The following is a 23,189-nucleotide window of genomic DNA, read 5'->3' as shown; positions in this document are numbered from 1 at the left end:
AACTTGAATGTGGAGGTAACATCCTAAAAAGCTAATGGTGCCTGATTTCCACTTTCCAGGGAAATATGACATGGACTCACAAAGCATCCCATATGGCAACTCAGCTGTACGGATGCCACTGCAACACCACACAGACAGCCTGCTGCCTGCTTCCAAAACTGTTTGTGGCACCAGATCCCAGCTGCATTTCCATCTCTCTGTGATGAGGGGCTAATAGCATTGCTCAGCTAATTCTCTGTTGTGTCATTTGCCACTGTGACCTTCTGTCTGTGCTATGTGGGTCAGTGGCCATCAGGAGATTTGATTTCTATTCCTGGTTCTGCCACTGACCTGCTGTGTGACACTCGGCTGGTCACTTCTCCTGCTTAGGCCTCCGTTTCCCCTCTGTCTCTTTCTCTGCTCTGTCTACTTTGGGTTTAAAATCTCTGGGGCGTTGGCTGTGTCTTACTATGTGGGTGTGCTGTCTGTTTAGCAGGTATCAGTGTGGGACAGAGGATATGGTGGTAGAGCAGGAGATCTGGAGTCTAGTCCCTCTGCCCTCCTCTATGTCCTTGGGTAGAGACAGGCTTTGCCTGGGGGCTCCAGCTGTCTGTGCCTAAGTCTAAAGGTGCCTGCATGTGTAACGCATATTCTGTGGGCATCAACTTTGCTCTTTACTTAGTGTTACCATCCTGCAAGTAACTGTTTGAAACAGCAATTAAACAGGATTCCAATAGAGCGAATGGCTTTGTAATTGTGGTGTTATTGGAGAATATAAATGTTAGCATCCTGGCTTAATTATAGATTTCCAATCCTGGCTAAATTTTCAATCTGTTTCCAATCTGTTTGTTTTCAGTCTAAGTTTCAAATCCTTTAAAATTATTCCAAAGGAAAACTGGATTTTCAATTGAAAATATTTTCCTGCTAAGTCTTTGCTATCCATAAAAAAACCATATGTATTGACAAAACCAAAACTTTTTTTTTCAAACAATTCAGGGATTTTTTTCCAGATTTCAGCAGTTTTTAATAGCAATTGTTTGGTTCTCGATGCTCAAAACCAAAAACAATATTTTGGTTTCCACAATGTCTAAAAAAATTGAATTTTTTTCTGCTAAGAAAAAATGAGCTCTAGATGTTTTCTTAAATGATTGTAAAAGTCTTAGAGTTTCAATGTAATTCATAGTTCTATTATTACATTTCCTCCAGTATATTAAAACCCAACCATATTAACTGAAATAGCAAACTTACAGTGTTGGTCTTTGTGGAATGTTTCCCAGCCTGAGAAGCCTTTGACAGTCCACTGCCAGGATTCTCAGTCATTGTCTGTCTCTATATCGCTCAATAATGCTCCCACCACTTTGTTATCCAGCAGCTGTTTCGCTCCCCGTCATCATATTCCCTGAGAGGCTGGGTCTCTGCGGTTCCCGGCAGACAGGGACCCACTCCACAGATGACCACTCTCTGATCTCCTCCTTTGGCAGGCTTGCTTAAGAGGTGAAGGACTAAATAGGATGGGGGATTGAAAGATCCTCCCAACTCTAGAGATGATCCTGGATTGTGTGGGATTCAGATATGATCACAGCCCAGGATGTACATTACCTGGGGTTAAATAGCTGAATCTGGTCTCCAGGGCTGTAAGCCCAGCTCTGATCTCACCTCGGGAAAAAACCACCCTGATAACCAGCCCTAACCAATCCTAACCCCCCAGAGGAGGAAATGGCCCACTCTGAATCTCATATGATGGCAGCATCCCTGGAAGGACTCTTGGCCAGAAACAAGGCAGGGCTGAATGACAAGTGGCATCCCAAGGAGACTGAAGAATAAAATATGTATTTGATACACAGACATGTGACCTACAATAGCTTAGAGCCCAGTGGCACCAGAGTCCCAGCTGGCCTGGAATAGCCTGTTCCTTCATTAACACCAAATAAACAGCTCCTGGAGAGCAGAGATGTTTTTCTCCTGCATTTCATCAGCAACTGTTGGGATGCAGCCACCACAGGGAGCCACAGCTCAGGCTGCCCTGGCTGTTTGATGTTGGTCACTAAGAAGCAGCCAGAGGCAAACACTAAAAGATCCTAGCTAAGGCCTAAACTGTTATTAATTGATATAGTTCCATTGAGTTCTGAGTAGTTAGGGCTGTTTACGCCAGTTGGAGATGTGACGCTTTGATTTCCACAGAGCTACTTTGATTTACACTAGCTGGGGATGAGATGCCGATGCACTATGTAGTTTTCACCAGCTGGCTAATTAGGCCTCCTTAACTCCAGTGGAGCTACTGGGGATTTACACCAGCTGGTGATCTGGCCCATTCTTCAGTTTCAAATACATATTCTTTGCCTGTGAATCTGAAGAGGAGACTAAAGTTCCTAATCAATCTTCATGTCCTTAACTCTTTGTCCCATTGGATTAATTTCAAGAATGGGACTTTTAATGACTAAGGATCATTTCTTTCCCACTGGGGAGAGGACTTTGGAGGAATTCAGTGTTGCTTTGATTTTCTGTATCTGATTTTAAATTTCTTTATGGATGAATGGACCCACGTTCTTTCTTTCTTTCTTTCTTTCTTTCTTTCTTTCTTTCTTTCTTTCTTTCTTTCTTTCTCAACAATTATATGGTTTCTTTCTGCAGACATCACTAAAATAAAAGACTCATTAGGCTGAAGATGCAATGCTATATGACATCTTAAAAAAGTTTCTTTCACACTGATTGTAGATATGACAGAGAGGGACTGAACAATGACGAAGGGTCAGATCCTCATCTGGTATAAATCAATTGTAGCTCCATTGGCGTTAAGGAGTCAAATCCACACACCATCCCCACACAATGATGACTTGTATCCGACGAAGTGGGTATTCACCCACAAAAGCTCATGCTGTAAAACATCTGTTGGTCTATAAGGTGCCACAGGATTCTTTGCTGTTTTAAATATCTTAAAAAAACCTGGCCCTAATTCCTAAAATGCACAGAACATCTCAGTAACTGAGGATCCAGTTGCCAATTAAAGTCCTGCTTTATTTGCACAATTGTCCCATATCAAACAAATTGTCCCATGTCAAACAAATGCTGGCAAATAAGTACAGCCAGGTGGAATCAACTGGGCTCCACTTCTCCTGCTGCAGAATACAAGGAGGGAAAGGATGTGACTCTCTATGCAGGCTGACTTTACATGGAGGATTCTTATTATCAGCTTCTATCCCCTGACTCCACTGATCTTGGTGAGTTTATGGTCTGCAGCCATTGCACAGACCTGGGAAGCAAACTCCCATTCCCATCCGCCAGGGGGAACCATCCCTGCCCCAAAGCAGCAGATATTTCATTGCTTCGGTTAAAGTCTTCTACTTAGTGGGGAAGGGTGGGCCAATGGTTAGAGCACTAGGCTGGGACTTGGCAAACCAACATTCAGTTCCTTGCTCCTCCGTTTGCATCCTGTGTTTGACAGGCCTGGTACTGAGTCACTCTGCCCCACTTCCCTGTTGGACACTGTCCCTCCAAACAGCACCTGCCACTCCCAATGGAAGTTGTGCCTGGCATTTACATGCCCAAGGATGCTCGATGGCTGTGTGCTATGAGGTACACACCAGCTACTTGTTTCAAAAGAATTGCAGACAAAACTCATACACCTGGTACATGATACTCATGGAAATCAGCTTCACACAGAGCACTGGGTGAGACATCAGGAATATTGCTAAGGGCCGAGTATGTGCTGGATTGATCAGCATCAGCCCTATCCTCTCAGCAGATGAGGAAGGATGATCGTGTCCTTAGGATAGCAGCCTGCCACTGCAGAGATGCAGGTTTCATTCCCTACGTTGTCACACACGCCCTGTCCAACCTTACAAGAGTCACTTAGAGCACATTTTTAAAGGTGTTCTGCCTTCTTAAGGCAGCTGAGCACTTCTGAAAATCCCACTGGGCACCTGTCTATATTTTTGGGGTCTGAGCACCTTTAGAAGCCTGGCCCTTATCCTCTCTGTGCCTCAATTTCCCATCCCAATGGGAATAATGCTGCTTCCTTATCTCACTGGACAGTATTAAAATAATTACTTTAAATATCTTGAGATTCTCATGTACTACAGCCGTGGGGCTGCTAGAAATACTTTAAATACATGATTACAAATATGAAGGTTGAGATATTCCTGGCTCTCTAAGGGACTGAGATGCCAAATTCCCAGTAAAATGAATGGGGATGGGAGGTTCACCTCCTAGAGCTGGCTTTGAAAACCTCAGCCAAAGTGACTGTAGGTCACTTGTTTCTGACCATTTAAAGCCATTTGTGGCTATGCAAAGCACATTGCTAATATTCCCAGCCTGGATCCCAGTGTCTGAGAATGTTTTCATCAATATTTTAAAATGTATGATTAAAAAGTTTTAATGAAACTGCTGTTAGGTTCCTCTGCCAGCTCTAAAGCTAAAATACCATCTGCTAAAACCAGATCTGAAGGACCAGATTGTTTTCTGAACTCTTCAGTCTAAAAGATAATGGTATATCATTCCCCTCTATTTGACATTGGTGAGGCCTCATCTGGAGAACTGTGCCACGTTTTCATCCCCACACTACAAAAAGGATGTGGAAAAATTGGAAAGAGTCCAGCTGAGGGCAACAAAAATGAGAAGGAGACTGGGGCACATCACTTAGAATGAGAGGCTGAGGGAACTGGGATTTTTTAGTCTGCAGAAGAGAAGAATGAAGGGGGATTTGATAGCTGCTTTCAACTCCCTGAAACAGGCTTCCAAAGAGGCTGGCACTAGACTGTTCTCAGTGGTAGCAGATGACAGAACAAGGAGTAATGGTTTCAATCTGTAGTGGGGGAGGTTTAGGTTGGATATTAGGAAAAACTTTTTCACTAGGAGGGCAGTGAAACACTGCAATGGGTTACCTAGGGAGGTGGTGGAATCTCCTTTCTTAGAGGTTTTTAAGATCAGGCAGAATATTTGGGTCAGACACCCATTGAATGAGATGGTTTTGCACTGGTACAGGAGGTCCTTTAGCATCTTGGGGGCAGGGGCAGTCTTGACAAAGCTGTAGCTGAGATGATTTGTTTGGGGATTGGTCCTACTTTGAGCAGCGGTTGGACTAGATGACCTCCTGAGGTCCCTTCCAACCCTGATATTCTACTATCACTTTGACAGGGTTTTCTGAGTGTGCCATAGGTTTGATTTTCACAATGACCAAGGTCATTCAAAATCTAGGACAAAAAGGGAAATTTTCCTGCTGCAAGTGCTGGAGGAACCAACTGGTGGCAGAGCTCTTCTTGACCTGCTGCTCACAAACCGGGAAGAATTAGTAGAGGTAGCAAAAGTGGATGGGAACCTGGGAGACAGTGACCATGATATGGTCGAGTCAGGATCCTGACTCAAAAAGAAAGTAAAGGAGCAGAATATGGACCCTGGACTTCAGAAAAGCAGACTTTGACTCCCTCAGGGAACTTATGGGCAGGATCCCCTGGGAGAATAACATGAGGGGGAAAGGAGTCCAGGAGAGCTGACTGTATTTTAAAGAATTCTTATTGAGGTTACAGGAACAAACCATCCCGATGTGTAGAAAGAATAGTAAATATGGCAGGCAACCAGCTTGGCTTAACAGTGAGATCCTTGCTGATCTTCAACACAAAAAAGAAGCTTACAAGAAGTGGAAGCTTGGACAAATGACCAAGTAGAAGAATAAAAATATTGCTCAGGCATGCAGGAGTGAAATCAAGAAGGCCAAATCACACTTGGAATTGCAGCTAGCAAGGGATGTTAAGAGTAACAAGAAAGTTTTCTTCAGGTATGTTAGGAGCAAGAAGAAGGTCAGGGAAAGTGTTAGCCCCTTACTGAATGCGGGAGGCAACCTAGTGAGAGAGGATATGGAAAAAGTTTATGTACTCAATGTTTTTTTTGCCTATGTCTTCGCAAACAAGGTCAGCTCCCAGACTATTCCACTGGGCAGCACAGTATGGAGAGGAGGTGACCATCCCTCTGCGGAGAAAGAAGAGGTTCTGGACCATTTTGAAAAGCAGCACGAGCACATGGAGCCAGATGTGCTGCATCCAAAGGTGCTAAAGAAGTTGGTGGATGTGATTGTACAGCCATTGGCCATTATCTTTGAAAAATCATGGCAATTGGGGGAGGTCTCGAATGACTGGAAAAAGGCTAATGTAGTGCCCATGTTTAAAAAAGGGAAGAAGGAGGATCGGGGAACTACAGGCCAGTCAGCCTCACCTCAGTCCCTGGAAAAATCATGGAGCAGGTCCTCAAAGAATCAATTCTGAAGCACTTAGAGGAGAGGAAAGTGATCAGGAACAGTCAGCATGGACTCCCCAAGGGCAAGTCATGCCTGACTAACCTAATTGCCTTCTATGAGGAGATAGTAATTAAGGAAATCATCTGCAAACACATGGAAGGTGGTAAGGTGATATGGAATAGCCAGCATTTATTTGTAAAGAACATATAATGACAAACAAATCTGATAGCTTTCTTTGATAGGATAACAAGTCTTGTGGATAAGGGAAAAGTGGTGGATGTGATATACCTAGACTTTAATAAGGCATTTGATACGGTCTCGCATTATATTCTTATCGATAATCTAGACAAATACAATTTAGATGGGGCTACCATAAGGTGGGTGCATAACTGGCTCTATAACTGTACTCAGAGAGTAGTTATTAATGGTTCCCAATCCTGCTGGAAAGGTATAACAAGTGGGGTTCCACAGGGGTCTGTTTTGGGACCAGCTCTATTCAATATCTTCATCAACGACTTAGATGTTGGCATAGAAAGTACGCTTATTAAGTTTGCAGATGATACCAAACTGGGAGGGACTGCAACTGCTTTGGAGGACAGGGTCATAATTCAAAATGATCTGGACACATTGGAGAAATGGTCTGAGGTAAACAGCATGAAGTTTAATAAAGACAAATGCAAAGTGCTCCAGTTAGGAAGGAACAATCAGTTTCACACATACAGAACGGGAAGAGATTGTCTAGGAAGGAGGACGGCAGAAAGGGATCTAGGGGTTAGAGTGGACCACAAGCTAAATATGAGTCAACAGTGTGATGCTGTTGCAAAAAAAGCAAACGTGATTCTGGGATACATTAACAGGTGTGTTGTGAGCAGGACACAAGAAGTCATTCTTCCAGTCTACTCTGCGCTCTTTAGGCCTCAACTGGAGTATTGTGTCCAGTTCTGGGCACCGCATTTCAAGAAAGATGTGGAGAAATTGGAGAGGGTCCAGAGAAGAGCAACAAGAATGATTAAATGTCTTGAGAACATGACCTACGAAGGAAGGCTGAAAGAATTGGGTTTGTTTAGTTTGCAAAAGACAAGACTGGGAGGGGACATGATAGCAGTTTTCAGGTTTCTAAAAGGGTGTCATCAGGAGGAGGGAGAAAACATGTTCACTTTAGAACAAGAAGCAATGGGCTTAAACTGCAGCAAGGGAGATTCAGGTTGGACATTAGGAAAAAGTTCCTAACTGTCAGGGTGGTTAAACACTGGCATAAATTGCCTAGAGAATATGTGGAATCTCCATCTCTGGAGATATTTAAGAGTACGTTAGATAAATGTCTATCAGGGATGGTCTAGACAATTTTGGTCCTGCCATGAGGGCAGGGGACTGGACTCGATGACCTCTCGAGGTCCCTTCCAGTCTATGAATCTATGAATCTATAACTGGGTCTGTGGATGAAGGGAAAACAGTGGATGTGTTATTCCTTGACTTTAGCAAAGCTTTTGTTATAGTCTCCCACAATATTCTTGCCAGCAAGTTAAAGAGGTATGGACTGGATGAATGGACTATAAGGTGGATAGAAAGCTGGCTAGATCATCAGGCTCAATGGGTAGTGATCAATGGCTCCTTGTCTAATTGGCAGCCCTGGATACGCCTGCATTTTGTCTTCAGCTGGCTAAAGAGAGAGCCTCCCCACCGCCCAGGGATACGTGGAAGCAACTGGAACAAAGGGCAGTGACGACAAGTAGTGTGAGTGATTGCTGGACCCAGGCTAAAAGTTAGTCTATAAAAGGGAGCATTCTGGGAATGCTGAGGCTCATATCTGTATTCAGTTTGATTAGACAAAGATTTGCACATTTTATTTTATTTTGTTCTGTGACTTACTTTGTTCTGTCTGTTACTAGAGGGAACCACTTAAATCTTACTTTGTTTATTTAATAAAATCAGAGTATGTATTAACACCTGGGGGAGGCAGGGGTAGAAGTAGTCTTGGCACATCGGGTGGCAGCTCCCATGGGGGTTTCTGCAATCCAACCCATCACAACTATGATTTAGACCAACTGAGTAGATTTGTTTTTAAGAAAATTCATTGTATCCAGTCAGGCAAAGAAATAGAGCATGTTATAATGTAATAATTTTAAATGGCTCAAAGCTACCAGGCAGTGCATGTAATGAAGTTCTTGTAAAAGAGTAGTGGAGTAAGAAATATTCAAAGAAATAACAACAATTAATAAATAGTCACAGGAAAATTATAAGTTGGACATTAACAGTCAGAGACAGAAAAAGAGGCACGATAAATTGCCATTGATTTTTCATGATCTATCTATCTATCTATCTATCTATCTATCTATCTATCTATCTACATGATCTTATTTTATCTATTGTATATGTAATACACACAACCATGAACAAACATGGTTTAATAAATATTAATTAATAATACTAACAGCAGCCAGCTTTGGTGATCTCGACACATTTGGAGAATTATCCAAATAATTATCCAATAATATTATCCAAATAATTATCCAATAATTATCCAAATAATTATCCAAATAATAATGGAGAAAATATGAGCATTTCCAGATGGATCACTGCAGTAGTTTGTTGAAATCAAAATTTGGTCTTATTATTCAGACTTAGTTTGTCTTTAGGAAACATTTTAATACCTTTCTCTTCCAGATACCTTTCCACCATAGGAAGAACAATACAGTATTTATTTATTTTAATAAATTTAAATAAATAGCAATAATACATATAGTCATATAAGGCTCTAGGTGCCCTAATACATCATAAATGACACAATAAAATCCCATCAGCATTAAAATCATCACTTGAACAGACACCTGCAGAAACTTTTTTTCAATTCTTCATCAATGGGAAAAGCAAAACTTCAGGTCTCTCAGAAAACCCCATCAAGGTGATTCTGACATTGACACCTTGAATAGATGACAAAACAAATGGATACCACCATTTAGTCAGACATACTCCATCCTGCAAAGCTCCTCTCTCCCCCCAAAAAGCCACCTGGAACAAAGGAACAAGTCAACAAATGAATCAACAAAATCAAACAAAATGAAAAAGAAACAAGCAAACATTCAAGCCAAAACTCTCATACCCCATCTTATAGGTGACAATAGCCCTATAAATCCCTATGACAGGTAGATAGATGCATATGTAGATAGATTCTGATCTTATGTACACTGGTGGAATCTTATACAAACTCATTTGACTTCAGTGAAGCTAGTCCAGATTTCATGATTTCATCAACAGATTCCACCCTATATTCTCAGAGAGACAATTTTGTCATCAGTTGATTATATCTACAAAGAAACTCAGAATGAAATCACAGTCAAGTTGAAGGGATGGACATTTTAACTCTTGGGGAATAACCTCCACACAATCAGTTTCTTCAATGCAGCTTTCATCTCCTTGTTCCTCATGCTGTAGATGATCGGATTCATCACTGGAGGCACCAGGGAATAGAGAACACCCACCACAAGGTCCAGACCTGATGCTGAGCTGGAGGTGGGTTTTAGGTAGGCAAAGATGCCAGTGAAAAGCAACAAAGAGACCACAGTGAGGTGAGGAAGGCAGGTGGAGAAGGCTTTATGCCGGCCCTGCTCAGAAGGGATTCTCAGCACAGTTTTGAAGATCTGAACATAAGACACAATTATAAAAACAAAGCAGTTTAAACCTAAAAACACACCGAAGGCAAGAGCCCAAACTTCACTTAGGTATGAGTCAGAGCAGGTGAGCTTGAGTAGTTGAGGAATTTCACAGAAGAACTGGTTGATGACATTGGACTGGCAGAAGGGTAACCTGAAGGTATTGCCAGTGTGCAGGGCAGAGTAGACAATACTAGTAATCCAGGCACTGGCTGCCATTTGGACACAAGCTCTCCTGTTCATCACTCTCTCATAGTGCAGTGGTTGGCAGATGGCGACATATCGGTCGTATGCCATGATGGTGAGTAAGGCAAGATCAGTTGCAGCGAAGAGGAAAAAGAGAAAGACTTGGGCAACACATCCAGGATAAGAAATCACCCTGGTTTTCATGAGGGAGTTGGCCATGGATTTGGGGATAGTAACGGAGATGGAGCCAAAGTCTAGGATAGACAGATTCACCAGGAAGAAGTACATGGGGGTTTGAAGATGGGGGCTGAGGGCTACGGCTGTGATGATGAGAAGATTCCCCATCAGGGCTGCCAGGTAAATCACCAGGAACACCACAAAGTGCAAAATCTGCAGCTCCTGAACGTCAGAGAATCCCAGAAGAAGGAACTCAGTCAGGGTGGTTTGGTTGGACATTTCTTTCTCAGTTCATTGTGTGATGGCTGCAGAGGGAAGGACAAAGACAGTGGGGAATTACAGTGACAGAGGGAGTGTCCCTGATTTCCCGCAACAATATTATGTGAGTGTCAACAATGCACAGCATTCATCACTGCTATTAACTACGAGTGGTGACTTATCATATGAATGTTAATTGGCGCAGCTCCCTTAAAGTCAATGGCTCATGATGTAGTTTAGTAAAATGCTGTGTGAAGGATGGAGCAAAGTACAATTCCAGTACAACAATTCTAGCCAAGAGGGATCCCCTATTGCTACGAAGAGCAGGCTCTGGACTAAAATGCTAAAATGCCAACACTGCCTGATATCCTCTTTTCATGGAAATATGAGATGGACTTGGCATTGTGTATGACAGCTCACCTGTAACGATTTCACTGCAACACCACGTAGATTGCCAGCTGCTTTAAAATGTATTGATTTATGACACCAAATCCTGACTGCATTTCCATCTCTTTGTACCGATGGGCTAGCAGCATCGCTCCGCTACCTCTCTGCTGTGTCATTTGGCTCTGTCACTTTCGGGGTGTGCAGGTCAGTTGCCATCAGGAGACTTGGGCTCTGTTCTTGCCTTGCCACTGACCTGCTCTGTGACTTTGGGCCAGTCACTTCCCCTCCCTGTGCCTCTGTTTCCCCTCCATCCATTCTCTGCCTTGTCTTCTTGGACCGTGAGTTCTGTGGGGGATGAGCAGTGTCTTATTATATGTATGTTCACTGCCCCCATTTACAACCTTTCTTTTTAGCGGGCAGCACTGTAGGACAGAGGATACAGCGCTAGAGCAGAATATCTCAGTTCTAGTCCCATTGACATGCTCCATGTCCTTGGGCAGGGATAAGAGAAACAGGCTTTGGTTGGGGAATTCAATTCACTGTTCTCTATCTAAGGCGCTAGTATGTTTAATACCCATGATATTTCCTGCCAACTTTGCTGCTTACTCAGTTTTACCATTCGACAACTGTCCCTTTGAAAGAGAAATAATCACTGAGGGGGAAAAAGAAAAGACTCTGAGAAGCTCTAAATATATTTAAATATAACTATATTTAATTGCACATAGCAAACTTACTGTGTTGTTTCTGTGGAATATTCTTTAATTTGTGATGCATTTGACACTCTTCTATCATTCCCTGTTTGTGTACCTGTTAATAATGCCCCATTACTGATTTATCCAGCTGCTGTTTCTCTGCCCCGTCACCATGTTTCCTGGGGACTTCAATTCCTTGTTCTCTGTCTAAGGTGCTAGTATGTTTAATACCCATGCTCTTGGCTGCCAACTTTGCTGCTTACTCAGTTTTACCATTCAAGAAGTGTCCCTTTGAAACAGAAATAAACAAAGTTGCAATGGAGTGACTGGGTTCAAATTGTACAATTATTGGACTATATCAGTGTTCCTACCCCCGTTGAAATCTACAAATCCAATCTGGGGTATTCAGACATTTTCAGTTTAAATTATTTCAAAGGAAAACTGGATTTTAAACTGAGACATGTTCCTAGGAAGTCTCTGCTATTTTTGAAAAACAACCTATGTACTGGAAAAGTCTTTTTTAAATTCAGTGACAATGTTTCTGTTTTAAGCAGTTTACCTGAAATTGTCTGGTTCTCAATGAACAGAAAGAAAAAAAGTTTTGGTTTTCACAATTTCTATGAAAAGTCAACTGTTGTCTGCTGGGGGGAAAAAGCAAAGACTCTGAGGAGCTCGAAATATATTTAAATATAATAATATTTAATTGCTCCTGGCAAACTTACTGTGTTGTCTCTGTGGAATATTCTCTAAATTGTGATGCATTTGACAGTCCACCACGAGGATTCTTCAGTCATTGCCTGTTTGTGTACCTGTCAATAATGCCCCATGACTGATTTATCCAGCTGCTGTTTCTCTGCCCCTTCACCATATTTCCTATGATGCTGGGTCTTTCTGCAGTTCCCAGAAGACAGGGACCCACTCTACAGATGGGAGCTCCCTGCTCTCGTCCTCAGACAGGCTTGGCTGAGGGGTGAAGCTTTTCCAAGCTGCATAACAAATCACAGCTTCTGCACTCTTCAAACATGGACACAACTGAGTATGTGATTGTTGGGTGCTGAATTCCCATTGGAAGTCTCTTGGATTTTCATGTCAAACATGATCACAGCTCAGTATGTGCTTGTTCTGCGGCTAAAGTACTGAACCCAGAATTCAGGGCTGTGAGGCCAGCTCTGACCTAATCTCAGAAGCAAACCACCCTGACATCCTGCCCTAGCTGACCCTATCCCCACAGAGAGGGGACAGCACCTACCTGGATCTCACACGATTGCAGCATGCCTGGAAGTACCCTTGGCTAAAGAAATGGCAGGGCTGATGCCCCACAAGTTTCCCAAGGAGACTGAAGAATAGACTATATCTTTGTAACACAGACATGCTCACAATAGCTCAGAGCCCAGTGGCGTCAGCTCCCCAGCCAGCCTGGAATAGCCTGTTCCTTCATTAATGCCACATAATCAGCTCTGAGAGAGCAAAAATGTTTTTCCCCCTATGTTGCATCTGGGGCTCTTGGGATGCAGCCATCAGAGGAACCCACAGCTCAGGCTGCTTGGTCTGTTTGATGTTGGTCACAAAGATGCCACCTGAGGCAAACACTAAAAGCTCAGTGCAACGTTCTCAAACCATGTAAATTGATACAATTTCGAATAATTTGGACTCTTTAAGCCGAGTGGAGATGTGCCCTTTAGATTTCAATGGAGCTTCTTTGATTTACATTCGCTGGGAATCTGGCTCTAAGACGTCCATGGAAGTATGTCCGTTTTCACCAGCTGGGGAATCTGGCTTCATTAACTCTGCTGGTGCTACTGCAGATCTACACCAGCTGGGGATCGGGCCCATAAATTGTTTCAAATCCATATTCTTTGCCTGCGAATCTGATCTGAGGAGACCAAAGTTCCAAACCCGTTTGCACTTTCTTTGGTCTTTGACGCAAGGGATTAATTGCAAGGATGGCACTTTTAAGGGTTACAGAGTGGTTAATTCCTATTGGGGACAGAACTGTGGAGGAATTCAGTGTTGCAGAGAGCTTCTCTATCTGATTTTAAGCTTATCTGAAAATCTGGCTCAGGATGTGGCATAATAAAATACAGTATGAAGGATGGACAAAGCACACCCAAACCCACGAATTCTAGCCAAGATGATCCCCCTCTTAGTCAGACAGCAGGCTGTAAACTTGAATGTAGAGTTAACATACTAAAATGCTAATGGTGCAATATTGCCGCTTTCACGAAGCTTCCCATATGACAGCTCAGTTGTAAGGATTCCACTGCAGCGCCACATAGACAGCCTGCTTCCTGCTTCCAAAACTGATTTGTGGCACCAGATCCCAGCTGCATTTCCACCTCTCTGTGATGAGGGGCTAATAGCTAATTCTCAGCTAATTCTCTGTTGTGTCATTTGCCACTGTGACCTTCTGTCTGTGCTGTGTGGGTCAGTGGCCATCAGGAGACTTAATTTCTATTCCTGGTTCTGCCAATGACCAGCTGTGTGACATTGGGCTGGTCACTTCTCCTGCCTAAGCCTCAGTTTCCCCTCCATCTCTTTCTCTGCTCTGTCTACTTTGGGTTTAAAATCTCTGGGTTATTGGCTGTGTCTTACTATGTGAGTGTGCTGTCTGTTGAGCAGGCATCAGTGTGGGACAGAGGATATGGTGCTAGAGCAGGAGAGCTGGGGTCTAGTCCCTCTGCCCTCCTCTATGTCCTTGGGTAGAGACAGGCTTTGGCTGGGGGCTCCAGCTGTCTGTGCCTAAGTCTAAAGGTGCCTGCATGTGTAACGCATATTCTGTGGGTATCAACTTTGCTCTCTACCTTACGATTGAAATAGAGTGAATGGGTTTGTAATTTTGGTGTTATTGGAGAATATAAATGTTAGCATCCTGGTTTAATTATACATTTCCAGTCTGCACTAAATTTTCAATCTGTTTCCAATCTGTTTGTTTTCAATCTAAGTTTCCTATCTGTTTAAATTATTCAAAAGGAAAACTGGATTTTCAATTGAAAATATTTTCCTGTGAAGTCTTTGCTATCCATAAAAACAACACATGTATTGGCAAAAAAAACCTTTTTTTTTTCAAAAAATTCAGGGATTTTTTTCCAGCTTTCAGCAGTTTTTAATAGCAATTGTTTGGTTCTCGATGCTCAAAACCTAAAAAAAATATTTTGGTTTCCACAATGTCTATAAAAATTGAATTTTTTTCTGCTACGAAAAAATGAGCTCTAGATGTTTTCTTAAATGATTGTAAAAGTCTTAGAGTTTCAATGTAATTCATAGTTCTATTATTACATTTCCTCCAGTATATTAAAACCCAACCATATTAACTGAAATAGCAAACTTACAGTGTTGGTCTTTGTGGAATGTTTCCCAGCCTGAGAAGCATCTGACAGTCCATTGCCGGAATTCTCAGTTAAATAGCTGAATCTGGTCTCCAGGGCTGTAAGCCCAGCTCAGATCTCACCTAGGGAAGAAACCACCCTGATAACCAGCCCTAACCAAACCTAACCCCCCAGAGGAGGAAATGGCCCACTCTGAATCCCATATGATGGCAGCATCCTTGGAAGGACTCTTGGCCAGAAACAAGTCAGGGCTGAATGACAAGTGGCATCCCAAGGAGACTGAAGAATAAAATATGTATTTGATGCACAGACATGTGACCTACAATAGCTCAGAGCCCAGTGGCACCAGAGCCCCAGCTGGCCTGGAATAGCCTGTTCCTTCAATAACGCCACATAAACAGCTCTTGGAGAGCAGAGATGTTTTTCTCCTGCATTTCATCAGCAACTCTTGGGATGCAGGCACCACAGGAAGCCACAGCTCAGGCTGCCCTGGCTTTTTGATGTTGATTACTAAAAAGGAGCCAGAGGCAAACAATAAAAACTCCTAGATATGGCCTAAATTGTTATTAATTGATACAGTTCCACTGAGTTCCAAGTAGTTAGGGCTTTTTACGCCAAGTGGAGATATGAACCTTTGATTTACACTAGCTGGGGATGAGATGCGGATGGACTATGTAGTTTTCACCAGCTGGGGAATTAGGCCTCATTAACTCCAATGGAGCTACTGGGGATTTACACCAGCAGGCGATCTGGCCCATTCTTCACTTTCAAATACATATTCTTTGTCTGTGAATCTGAAGAGGAGACTAAAGTTCCTAACCAGTCTGCATGTTCTTAACTCTTTGCCCCATGGGATTAATTTCAAGAATGGAACTTTTAATGGCTAAGAAGCATTTCTTTCCCACTGGAAAGAAAACTTTGGAGGAATTCAGTGTTGCTTTGATTTTCCGTATCTGATTTTCAATTTCTATCTGGATGAATGGACCCACATTCATTCATTCTTTCTTTCTTTCTTTCTTTCTCAGCAATTATATGTTTTCTTTCTGCAGACATCACTAAAATAGAAGACTCATTAGGGTGAAGGTGCAATGCTACATGACATCTTAAAAATGTTTATTTCACACTGATTGTAGGTATGACAGAGAGACTGAACAATGACGAAGGGTCAGATCCTCATCTGGTATAAATCAATTGCAGCTCCATGTGGTGATTTTCAGGAAAGGACTGTATTCCTAACAGCCCAATAACACCTTATTTCAATGTGACTAGTTTTGTCTGTGAAGATGTGACCATTCCTTCCCAACTTATGGCTGCTTCTGCTGCTTAGGCAAAGGCCTTAGCCTAAGAACCAGGCCTCATACTATCCTAGTGAGTGAAGGACCATACTCAAGCAGACTGTGATTTTGATCCTTTGTTTTATACCCCTCTAACTAGCTAAGTGATAAAAATAAACACAAATTCTTAAAATAAATGCCTTTACAGACAGGCCCGAACATCTATATCCTAACAAGAACTAACTTGGCAGTGTCGAGACCTGCGTTGATTCCCTTCATCCTCTGGGGACTTCTTCTGTAATTTTGGGCAAATAATTTAATCTCTTTCTTCCTCAATTCCCCTTCTGTATAACAGGGACAATGGCATTTGCCTACTACACAAGGGTGTTGTGAGGACTAAGGGTTGTGCAGTGCTCAGATACTCTGTTATGGAGGCCATATACGTACATAAAATTGAATGAATGAAAATCTTGGCCAACAATTCTATCTCATAGAGCATAGGTGGGCAAACTATGGCCTGCGGGCCACATCTGGCCTGTGTAACCAACCTGCCTGGTCCTTGAGCTCCCAGCTGTGGAGGCTAGCCCCCAGGCCCTCCCTTGCTGTTCCCCCTCCCCCACAGTCAGGGGACAAGGAGCAGGGTGGGTTGGATTGGGGGATTCTGAGGGGAGCAGTCAGGGAGAGAGAAGTCAGAGGGGGAGGGGGCCAGGCTGCTTCGGAAGGCACAGGTTTCGCTACACAGCCCTCCATACTGTTTCACAACCCCAATGTGGACTTGGGCCAAAAAGTTTGCCCACCCCTGTCATAAAGACTATAATTAGGTTCTTTCATGTGGGTCTTCTCCTGAAATTAAAATAAATATAATTTCAGATTGAAGGTTTAGAATCTCAAATCTGGCTAAGGAACTAAACAGGCCTAAATCCCATGAAAATTTGATCATCTAGATACCTAAGAAGGCTTGGAAGTATTTAGAAAAGCAAAACACGCAGCTGGCCTGCAACACAAATCTGTTAGAAGTTTGCTTTCCTCCTTGAGCACAGGAACCTTCCCATTAACCTTCTGATGGCGCTTTTCAACTCAGTGTTCCTCAGGGTGTAGATCATTGGGCTCAGCATTGGAGTGACCACTGTGTAGAGCACAAACACTGCCTTGTCCACTGTGAATTTCTGGGAAGGCTGGTCATAGATGAAGACACAAGGAGTGTGCAGAGCAGTTTGATGACTTGGGGGACATCACATTAGAAACTGTCTAGTGTTTTGGGTCCACAGAAGGGCAATTGGATGATCAGGGCAAACTGGATAATAGAATGGACAAAGCCACCCAGCCATGACCTTGCCCCCAGCCACATGCACATACTTCTGTTCGTGATAGCCAGGTAGTGCAATAGCTTATAGATGGCCACATACCAATCAGCTGCCATTACTACTGGGGAGAAGACCACAGTGCCCCCGATGAAGTGGAAGAAGAACTTTTGGGTCAGACACCCTGTGACGGGTCTGGTACCCCAGCACCCCCTAGTGGCAGGGGCGAGCTGGGGCCTAGCGCCGCGCCACTCCCTTGTCCTTCGGTCTGCCCTGGTAACCAGCGTATTACGGCCTACTGGCCAGAGTTCATGTAAACACCCCCTCTTGGAGCGGGGTAGCATGGCCTAGGGGCCGGAGTCCAACAACCCCCCCCTTCGGAGCGGGGTAGCACGGCCTAGTGGCCGGAGTCCTACAACCCCCCTTCGGAGCGGGGTAGCACGGCCTAGTGGCCGGAGTCCAACAACCCCCCCTTCGGGGCGGGGTAGCACGGCCCAGCGGCCGGAGTCCTACAACACCCCCTTCGGAGCGGGATAGCACGGCCTAGTGGCCGGAGTCCAACAACCCCCTCTTCGGGGCAGGGTAGCACGGCCTAGCGGCCGGAGTCCAACAACACCCCCTTCGGAGCGGGGTAGCACGGCCTAGCGGCCGGAGTCCTACAACACCCCCTTCGGAGCGGGGTATAAGGGGTGGGGGTAGGGGGACTCGGGCCCGCCCTCTCCACCGAACCCCGACCCAGGGCCCTCTTTGTGGCAAGCTCTCCTTGCCACCCGCTCGGCGGGGATCCGCCCGCAACACGCCGAGCGGTACTGCAGCTTTAAGGCTGTCAGTCTCTACAATCCCCTGGGTCACTTCCTGCCCTGTCTAGCCGGACGTCGGCGTTGTGGGAGCGGTCCCCCCGTAGGTCCCCTCCGGCAGGCGTCCCTCCCCGGGTTCTCCGGTACGGCCTCTGCTCGGCTGACGTCCCGGTCCAGGCTCACTGGCTCTCCTCCTGCAGGAGCTGACGGTCTGCGTCCTTCTCCCCTGGTGGTCAGCCCCGACTGAGCAGACCTGCAGGCTTTTATACCGGTCTGCCAGTTGGAGCACGCCCAGCAGAGCTTCCTGGGCGTGGCTTCCTCTGCTATCAAAGAAGGGTTAACCCCTGCTGTACCAGTGCGGGGCTGTCCCGCCCCGTCACACACCCTCCCCCTTAGGACAGCCGTCGGGGCCGGCTGCCCCTTGACTCCCTCCTCCCCCTCCTCCTGCCCGATTTGGGAGAAGTCGTCCGCGTTCCCATGAGCGTTGCCTGGTCGATACGACACGCGGAAGGCATAGGGTTGGAGGGATAGGTACCACCGCATGATCCGGTTATTCGTCTCCTTCATACTATTGATCCATCGGAGGGGCGCGTGGTCAGTCACTAAGGAGAAGGGGTTCCCTAATAGATAGTACCTTAGTGCTTTGACCGCCCACTTCACTGCCAAGGCCTCGCATTCTATGGTGGAGTACCGGGTTTCGCGAGGGAACAGCTTGCGGCTAAGGTACAAGACCGGGTGTTCTTCTTCCCCTACCTCCTGTGACAGTACGGCCCCCAGTCCCACCTCAGAGGCATCCGTCTGTAGGATAAAGGTTCTTGAAAAATCCGGTTGGACTAGTACCGGTTCCTGTGTTAGTTGTTCGCTCAGGGCGCGAAAGGCCTTTTCGCAGCCTTCCGTCCAGCGTACCTTCTGGGGTTGCGAATTGCGTGTTAACTCCGTCGGGGGGCAGTGAGTGTGGCGAAGTTAGGCACAAACCGCCGATAGTACTCGGCCAGCCCCAAGAACTGCCGGACTTGCTTCTTGGTCGTGGGCGTAGGGTACATCCTTAAGGCTTCTACCTTGTCTATGAGGGGGCGGATCTTCCCCCGGGCAACCGTGTAGCCCAGGTAAGTCACCTCCTTCTGGCCCAGGTGACATTTCGCCGGGTTCGCGGTGAGGCCGGCTTCGCCCAATGCCCGTAGAACTTCGGTCAGGTGTTGCAGATGTTCCTCCCAAGTAATACTGTAGATGACAATGTCATCAAGGTACGCCGCGGCGTATTCGTTGTGGGCGCTCAGCACCTGGTTCATGAGTCGCTGGAAGGTAGCCGCGGCCCCGTGCAATCCTAATGGCATCATAGTAAATTGGTAGAGTCCGAACGGTGTTGGAAATGCTGTCTTTTCTCGTGAGGCCGGTGTCAACGGGATCTGCCAATATCCCTTCATCAAGTCCAGGGTGGAGATGAACTCGGCTTTTCCTAGCCGCTCCAGCAGCTCGTCCACCCGGGGCATGGGATAGGCGTCAAAACGTGAAATTGCGTTTACCTTGCGGAAGTCGATGCAAAACCTGACTGTCCCGTCTGGCTTGGGGACCAACACTATGGGGCGCCGCCATTCACTCTGTGACTCTTCAACCACCCCTAAGGCTAGCATCAGCCCGAGCTCCTCCCTCACTGTCTCTCACATCTTCCTGGGGAGCGGGCGGTGCGTGTCCCGCACTTTGTGCCCTGGAAGGGTAGCAATGTGGTGGTTTGCTAACGTGGTTCGACCGGGTTGCGCTGACAAAACCACGGGGAATGCCGCCACCAGTCGTTCTACCTGGTCCCGCTGGGCTGGGGTGAGTTCGTGGCCTATGTCCGCTGTCCCGGCTGCCTCGGGCTCTCCCGCCAGCGGCCCCAACTCCGGTTCTGGCGGGTATGGGGCTATCATCAGGCCCTCTCGGTCCCTCCAGGCCTTAAGGAGGTTCACGTGGTAGACCTGGGTATCCCTCCTTCGCCCTGACAACCGTACCTCATAGTCGACTGGCCCAATCCGCCTGACCACTTCAAAGGGGCCCTGCCACTTGGCTAGCAGCTTGGACTCTGAGGAAGGAAGCAGCAAGAGGACCCGATCCCCCGGCCCAAAAGTTCGCACCTTGGCCCCCTTGTTATAGTGAGCCTCCTGAGTCCGCTGGGCTCTAATCAGATTTTCTCGGGCCAAGGTCCCCAGCTCCCGGAGGCATTCCCGCAGGTGGATGATATACTGCACCGACCCTCGAACGCGGGTCTCCTGCTCTTCCCAGGTTTCCCTTAGGAGATCGAGGATACCCCTAGGCTTCCTCCCGTAAAGGAGCTCAAACGGGGAGAACCCTGTGGACGCCTGGGGTACCTCTCGCACCGCGAAGAGGAGTGCGGGGAGTAGTTTATCCCAGTGTCGTGGGTCATCCTCTACAAACTTCCTCAGCATGGCCTTCAAAGTGCCATTGAATCGCTCGACCAAACCATCCGTCTGTGGGTGGTAGACCGAGGTCTTTAGTGCCCGGATGTTCAGCAGCCTGCACAGTTCCGCCATCAATCTAGAGGTCACATTCGTTCCTTGATCAGTTAGTATCTCCCTCGGGATACCCACCCGAGCGAAGATCTGCAATAGTTCGTTAGCAATGACCGGTGCTGTGGTGGACCTCAGTGGCACCGCTTTGGGATAGCGCGTGGCATAATCGACCACCACCATAATATACTTATGGCCTGTGCCGCTCTTCTCTAGGGGTCCCACGAGATCCAGGCCTATCCGGTGAAAAGGCGTCCCCACCACCGGCAAGGGTACGAGGGGGGCCCTTGGTACACCTTTTGGACCGGCTCTCTGGCATTCGGGGCAGGAGGCACAATAATCTCATACCTCATGGATACCCGGCCAAAAAAACCTCTGGGCCACCCTTTGTAACATCTTCTCCCTCCCCAGGTGTCCGGCCCACGGCACCGAATGTGCCAGACGAAGCAAGTCCCGTTGGAACCTCCGCGGGACCAACAGCTGGCGTAGTTCTTCCTTTGTCTGTGGTTCTGGTACCACCCGATAGAGTAAGTCCCGCTGGATCTCGAACCGGGGCCCTTGTGGCTGGCGGTGGGGCGGGTCTTCCTCCCCGGGTGGGCTAGTCGCCTGTTCCCATGCCCGGCTGAGAGTGGTATCCCCTTGTTGCTCCTCGAGGAAGTTGGTGTCCACCTCTAGCCAGCCCTAGCCCTCGCTTGCCGGCGCTTCGGTAGGGACTTGGCTCCTTACCCCTCTCCCGGGGCTCCCCGAGGGCCCCTCTAGGGGGTCCTCGGCCATTGGCTGGCCTAATAGTCCCGGTCGTCTAGCCCGTTTCCCAGTTCTCCTCCCGGGCGACATAGCCCCTTCCCTTAAGAGGTTTGTGAAGCCCGGCCAGTCACGCCCTAAGACCACGGGGTAAGCCAACATAGGGGCCACCCCCACTAGACACCGCGCCCGGTGCTGGGCCGCCTCTAGCTGTACCCAGACAGTGGGGTACGGCTTCACATCCCCATGGATGCATTGTAGCCGGATGGGGGCCCCGGCGGGGCCGGTGGGCTTAATCAGCCCCTCCTGAATAACCGTCTGGCTACACCCGGAGTCAACTAAGGCCCAGGCAGACGTCCCATCCACCTTCACCGGCAGAACTATTTTCCCCGGCTCCCAAGCCCGGGCCCGGTGACCCACCGTCCACACCTGCCCATAATTGCAGTCCATGTACGGGCACTCCCTCCTGAAGTGCCCTACCTGACCGCACTCGTAGCAGCGGTCCCGTCTCCCTTCTTCGATAGGGTTGTGGCGGGGGCTGCCCTGCCTCGCTGGTGCCTCTTCCTGTCGTCTCGGGATATCTCCTCGGGGTGTCGCCCTAGGGCCCCGGGTTACTGATATTCCGGGGGGCTGGACAGGCCGACGAGGGTCTCCCCATCCCCATTACGTGCCCCCCGGGCCTGCCCTGGGCTCCGTTCACCGGGCTCTCTCCCCTTGGGGTTGGTCTTCAATTCCCCCTCCACTGCCTGGTAGTCCTCCATTAGGGAAGTCGTGTCCGCGAGGGTCCTGGGGCGGTGTCGCTGCACCCATTCCTTCCCTCCCGGCGGCAGGGCTTGCAGGAACTGCTCCAAGGCTACCGTCTCCGCCACTTGAACGCCCGTCTGCCCTTCCGGCTCCAGCTACCTCCAACAGAGGTCCATTCGCTGGGCCACGGCCCGTGGCCTGGCCCCTGGCGTATATCGTTCCCGGCGGAGTTGCTGGCGGTAGGTCTCAAGGCTGACGCCAACTTCATCCAAGATGGCGGCCTTGACTTTCGTGTAGTCCAGTGCGTCTTGGGGGTCCAGGTTACGGTACGCCGCTTGAGCTGGGCCCGTCAGGTAGGGTGTCAGTATCGTGGCCCAATGAGCGAGGGGCCACTGTACGGCGCTCGCAACTCGTTCAAAGGTCACGAGGAAGGCCTCGGGGTCGTCCCCCGGCCCCATCTTAGCTAGGCGTACGGGTAATCCTCCGAGACCCTCGCCGGGGTTGCCCCTGATGGCCCCTAGAGGCGTACTCGGTGCCGGTCTGATTAGTGCCGCCATCTGTTGAACCAGCCGCTCCTGGTTCGCCTGTTGCTGGGTTGTCAGCTCCCGGATCAGCTGCTGCTGCTGTTCCTGTCGCTGTGCGGCTTGTGCCTGCTGCTGGGCCGCCAGCTGCTGGAGCAGCTGAGTTTGCTGCTGCTTCTCTTGCGCCAGCTGCTGCTGTTGATTCTCCAGCAGCCACTTCAAGAGTTTCTCGGGGTCCATTTTGGGCATCTGGGACCTTATCTCAGGCCTGGAAATAGTCCCTGGTCAGGTGCCAGTTGTGACGGGTCTGGTACCCCAGCACCCCCTAGTGGCAGGGGCAAGCTGGGGCCTAGCGCCGCGCCACTCCCTTGTCCTTCGGTCTGCCATGGTAACCGGCGTATTACGGCCTACTGGCCAGAGTTCATG

The 23,189-nt window shown here is 47.4% G+C and overlaps 1 protein-coding gene across 1 annotated transcript; it reads right to left on the bottom strand.

Moving 5' to 3' along the window:
* Positions 1 to 9,561: 9,561 nt before the first annotated feature.
* Positions 9,562 to 10,497, bottom strand: LOC120380978 (olfactory receptor 14C36-like). Its single transcript, XM_039498943.1, has one exon. The coding sequence runs from the start codon at positions 10,495 to 10,497 to the stop codon at positions 9,562 to 9,564; it is 936 nt and encodes a 311-aa protein (XP_039354877.1).
* Between the last annotated feature and the right edge of the window lie 12,692 nt (positions 10,498 to 23,189).

This window comes from Mauremys reevesii, linkage group 13 (assembly GCF_016161935.1).
Source record: "Mauremys reevesii isolate NIE-2019 linkage group 13, ASM1616193v1, whole genome shotgun sequence".
Taxonomy (NCBI): Eukaryota; Metazoa; Chordata; order Testudines; family Geoemydidae; genus Mauremys; species Mauremys reevesii.
Note: the sequence above shows the minus strand (reverse complement) of the source record. Positions and strands in the feature narration are given on the sequence as shown.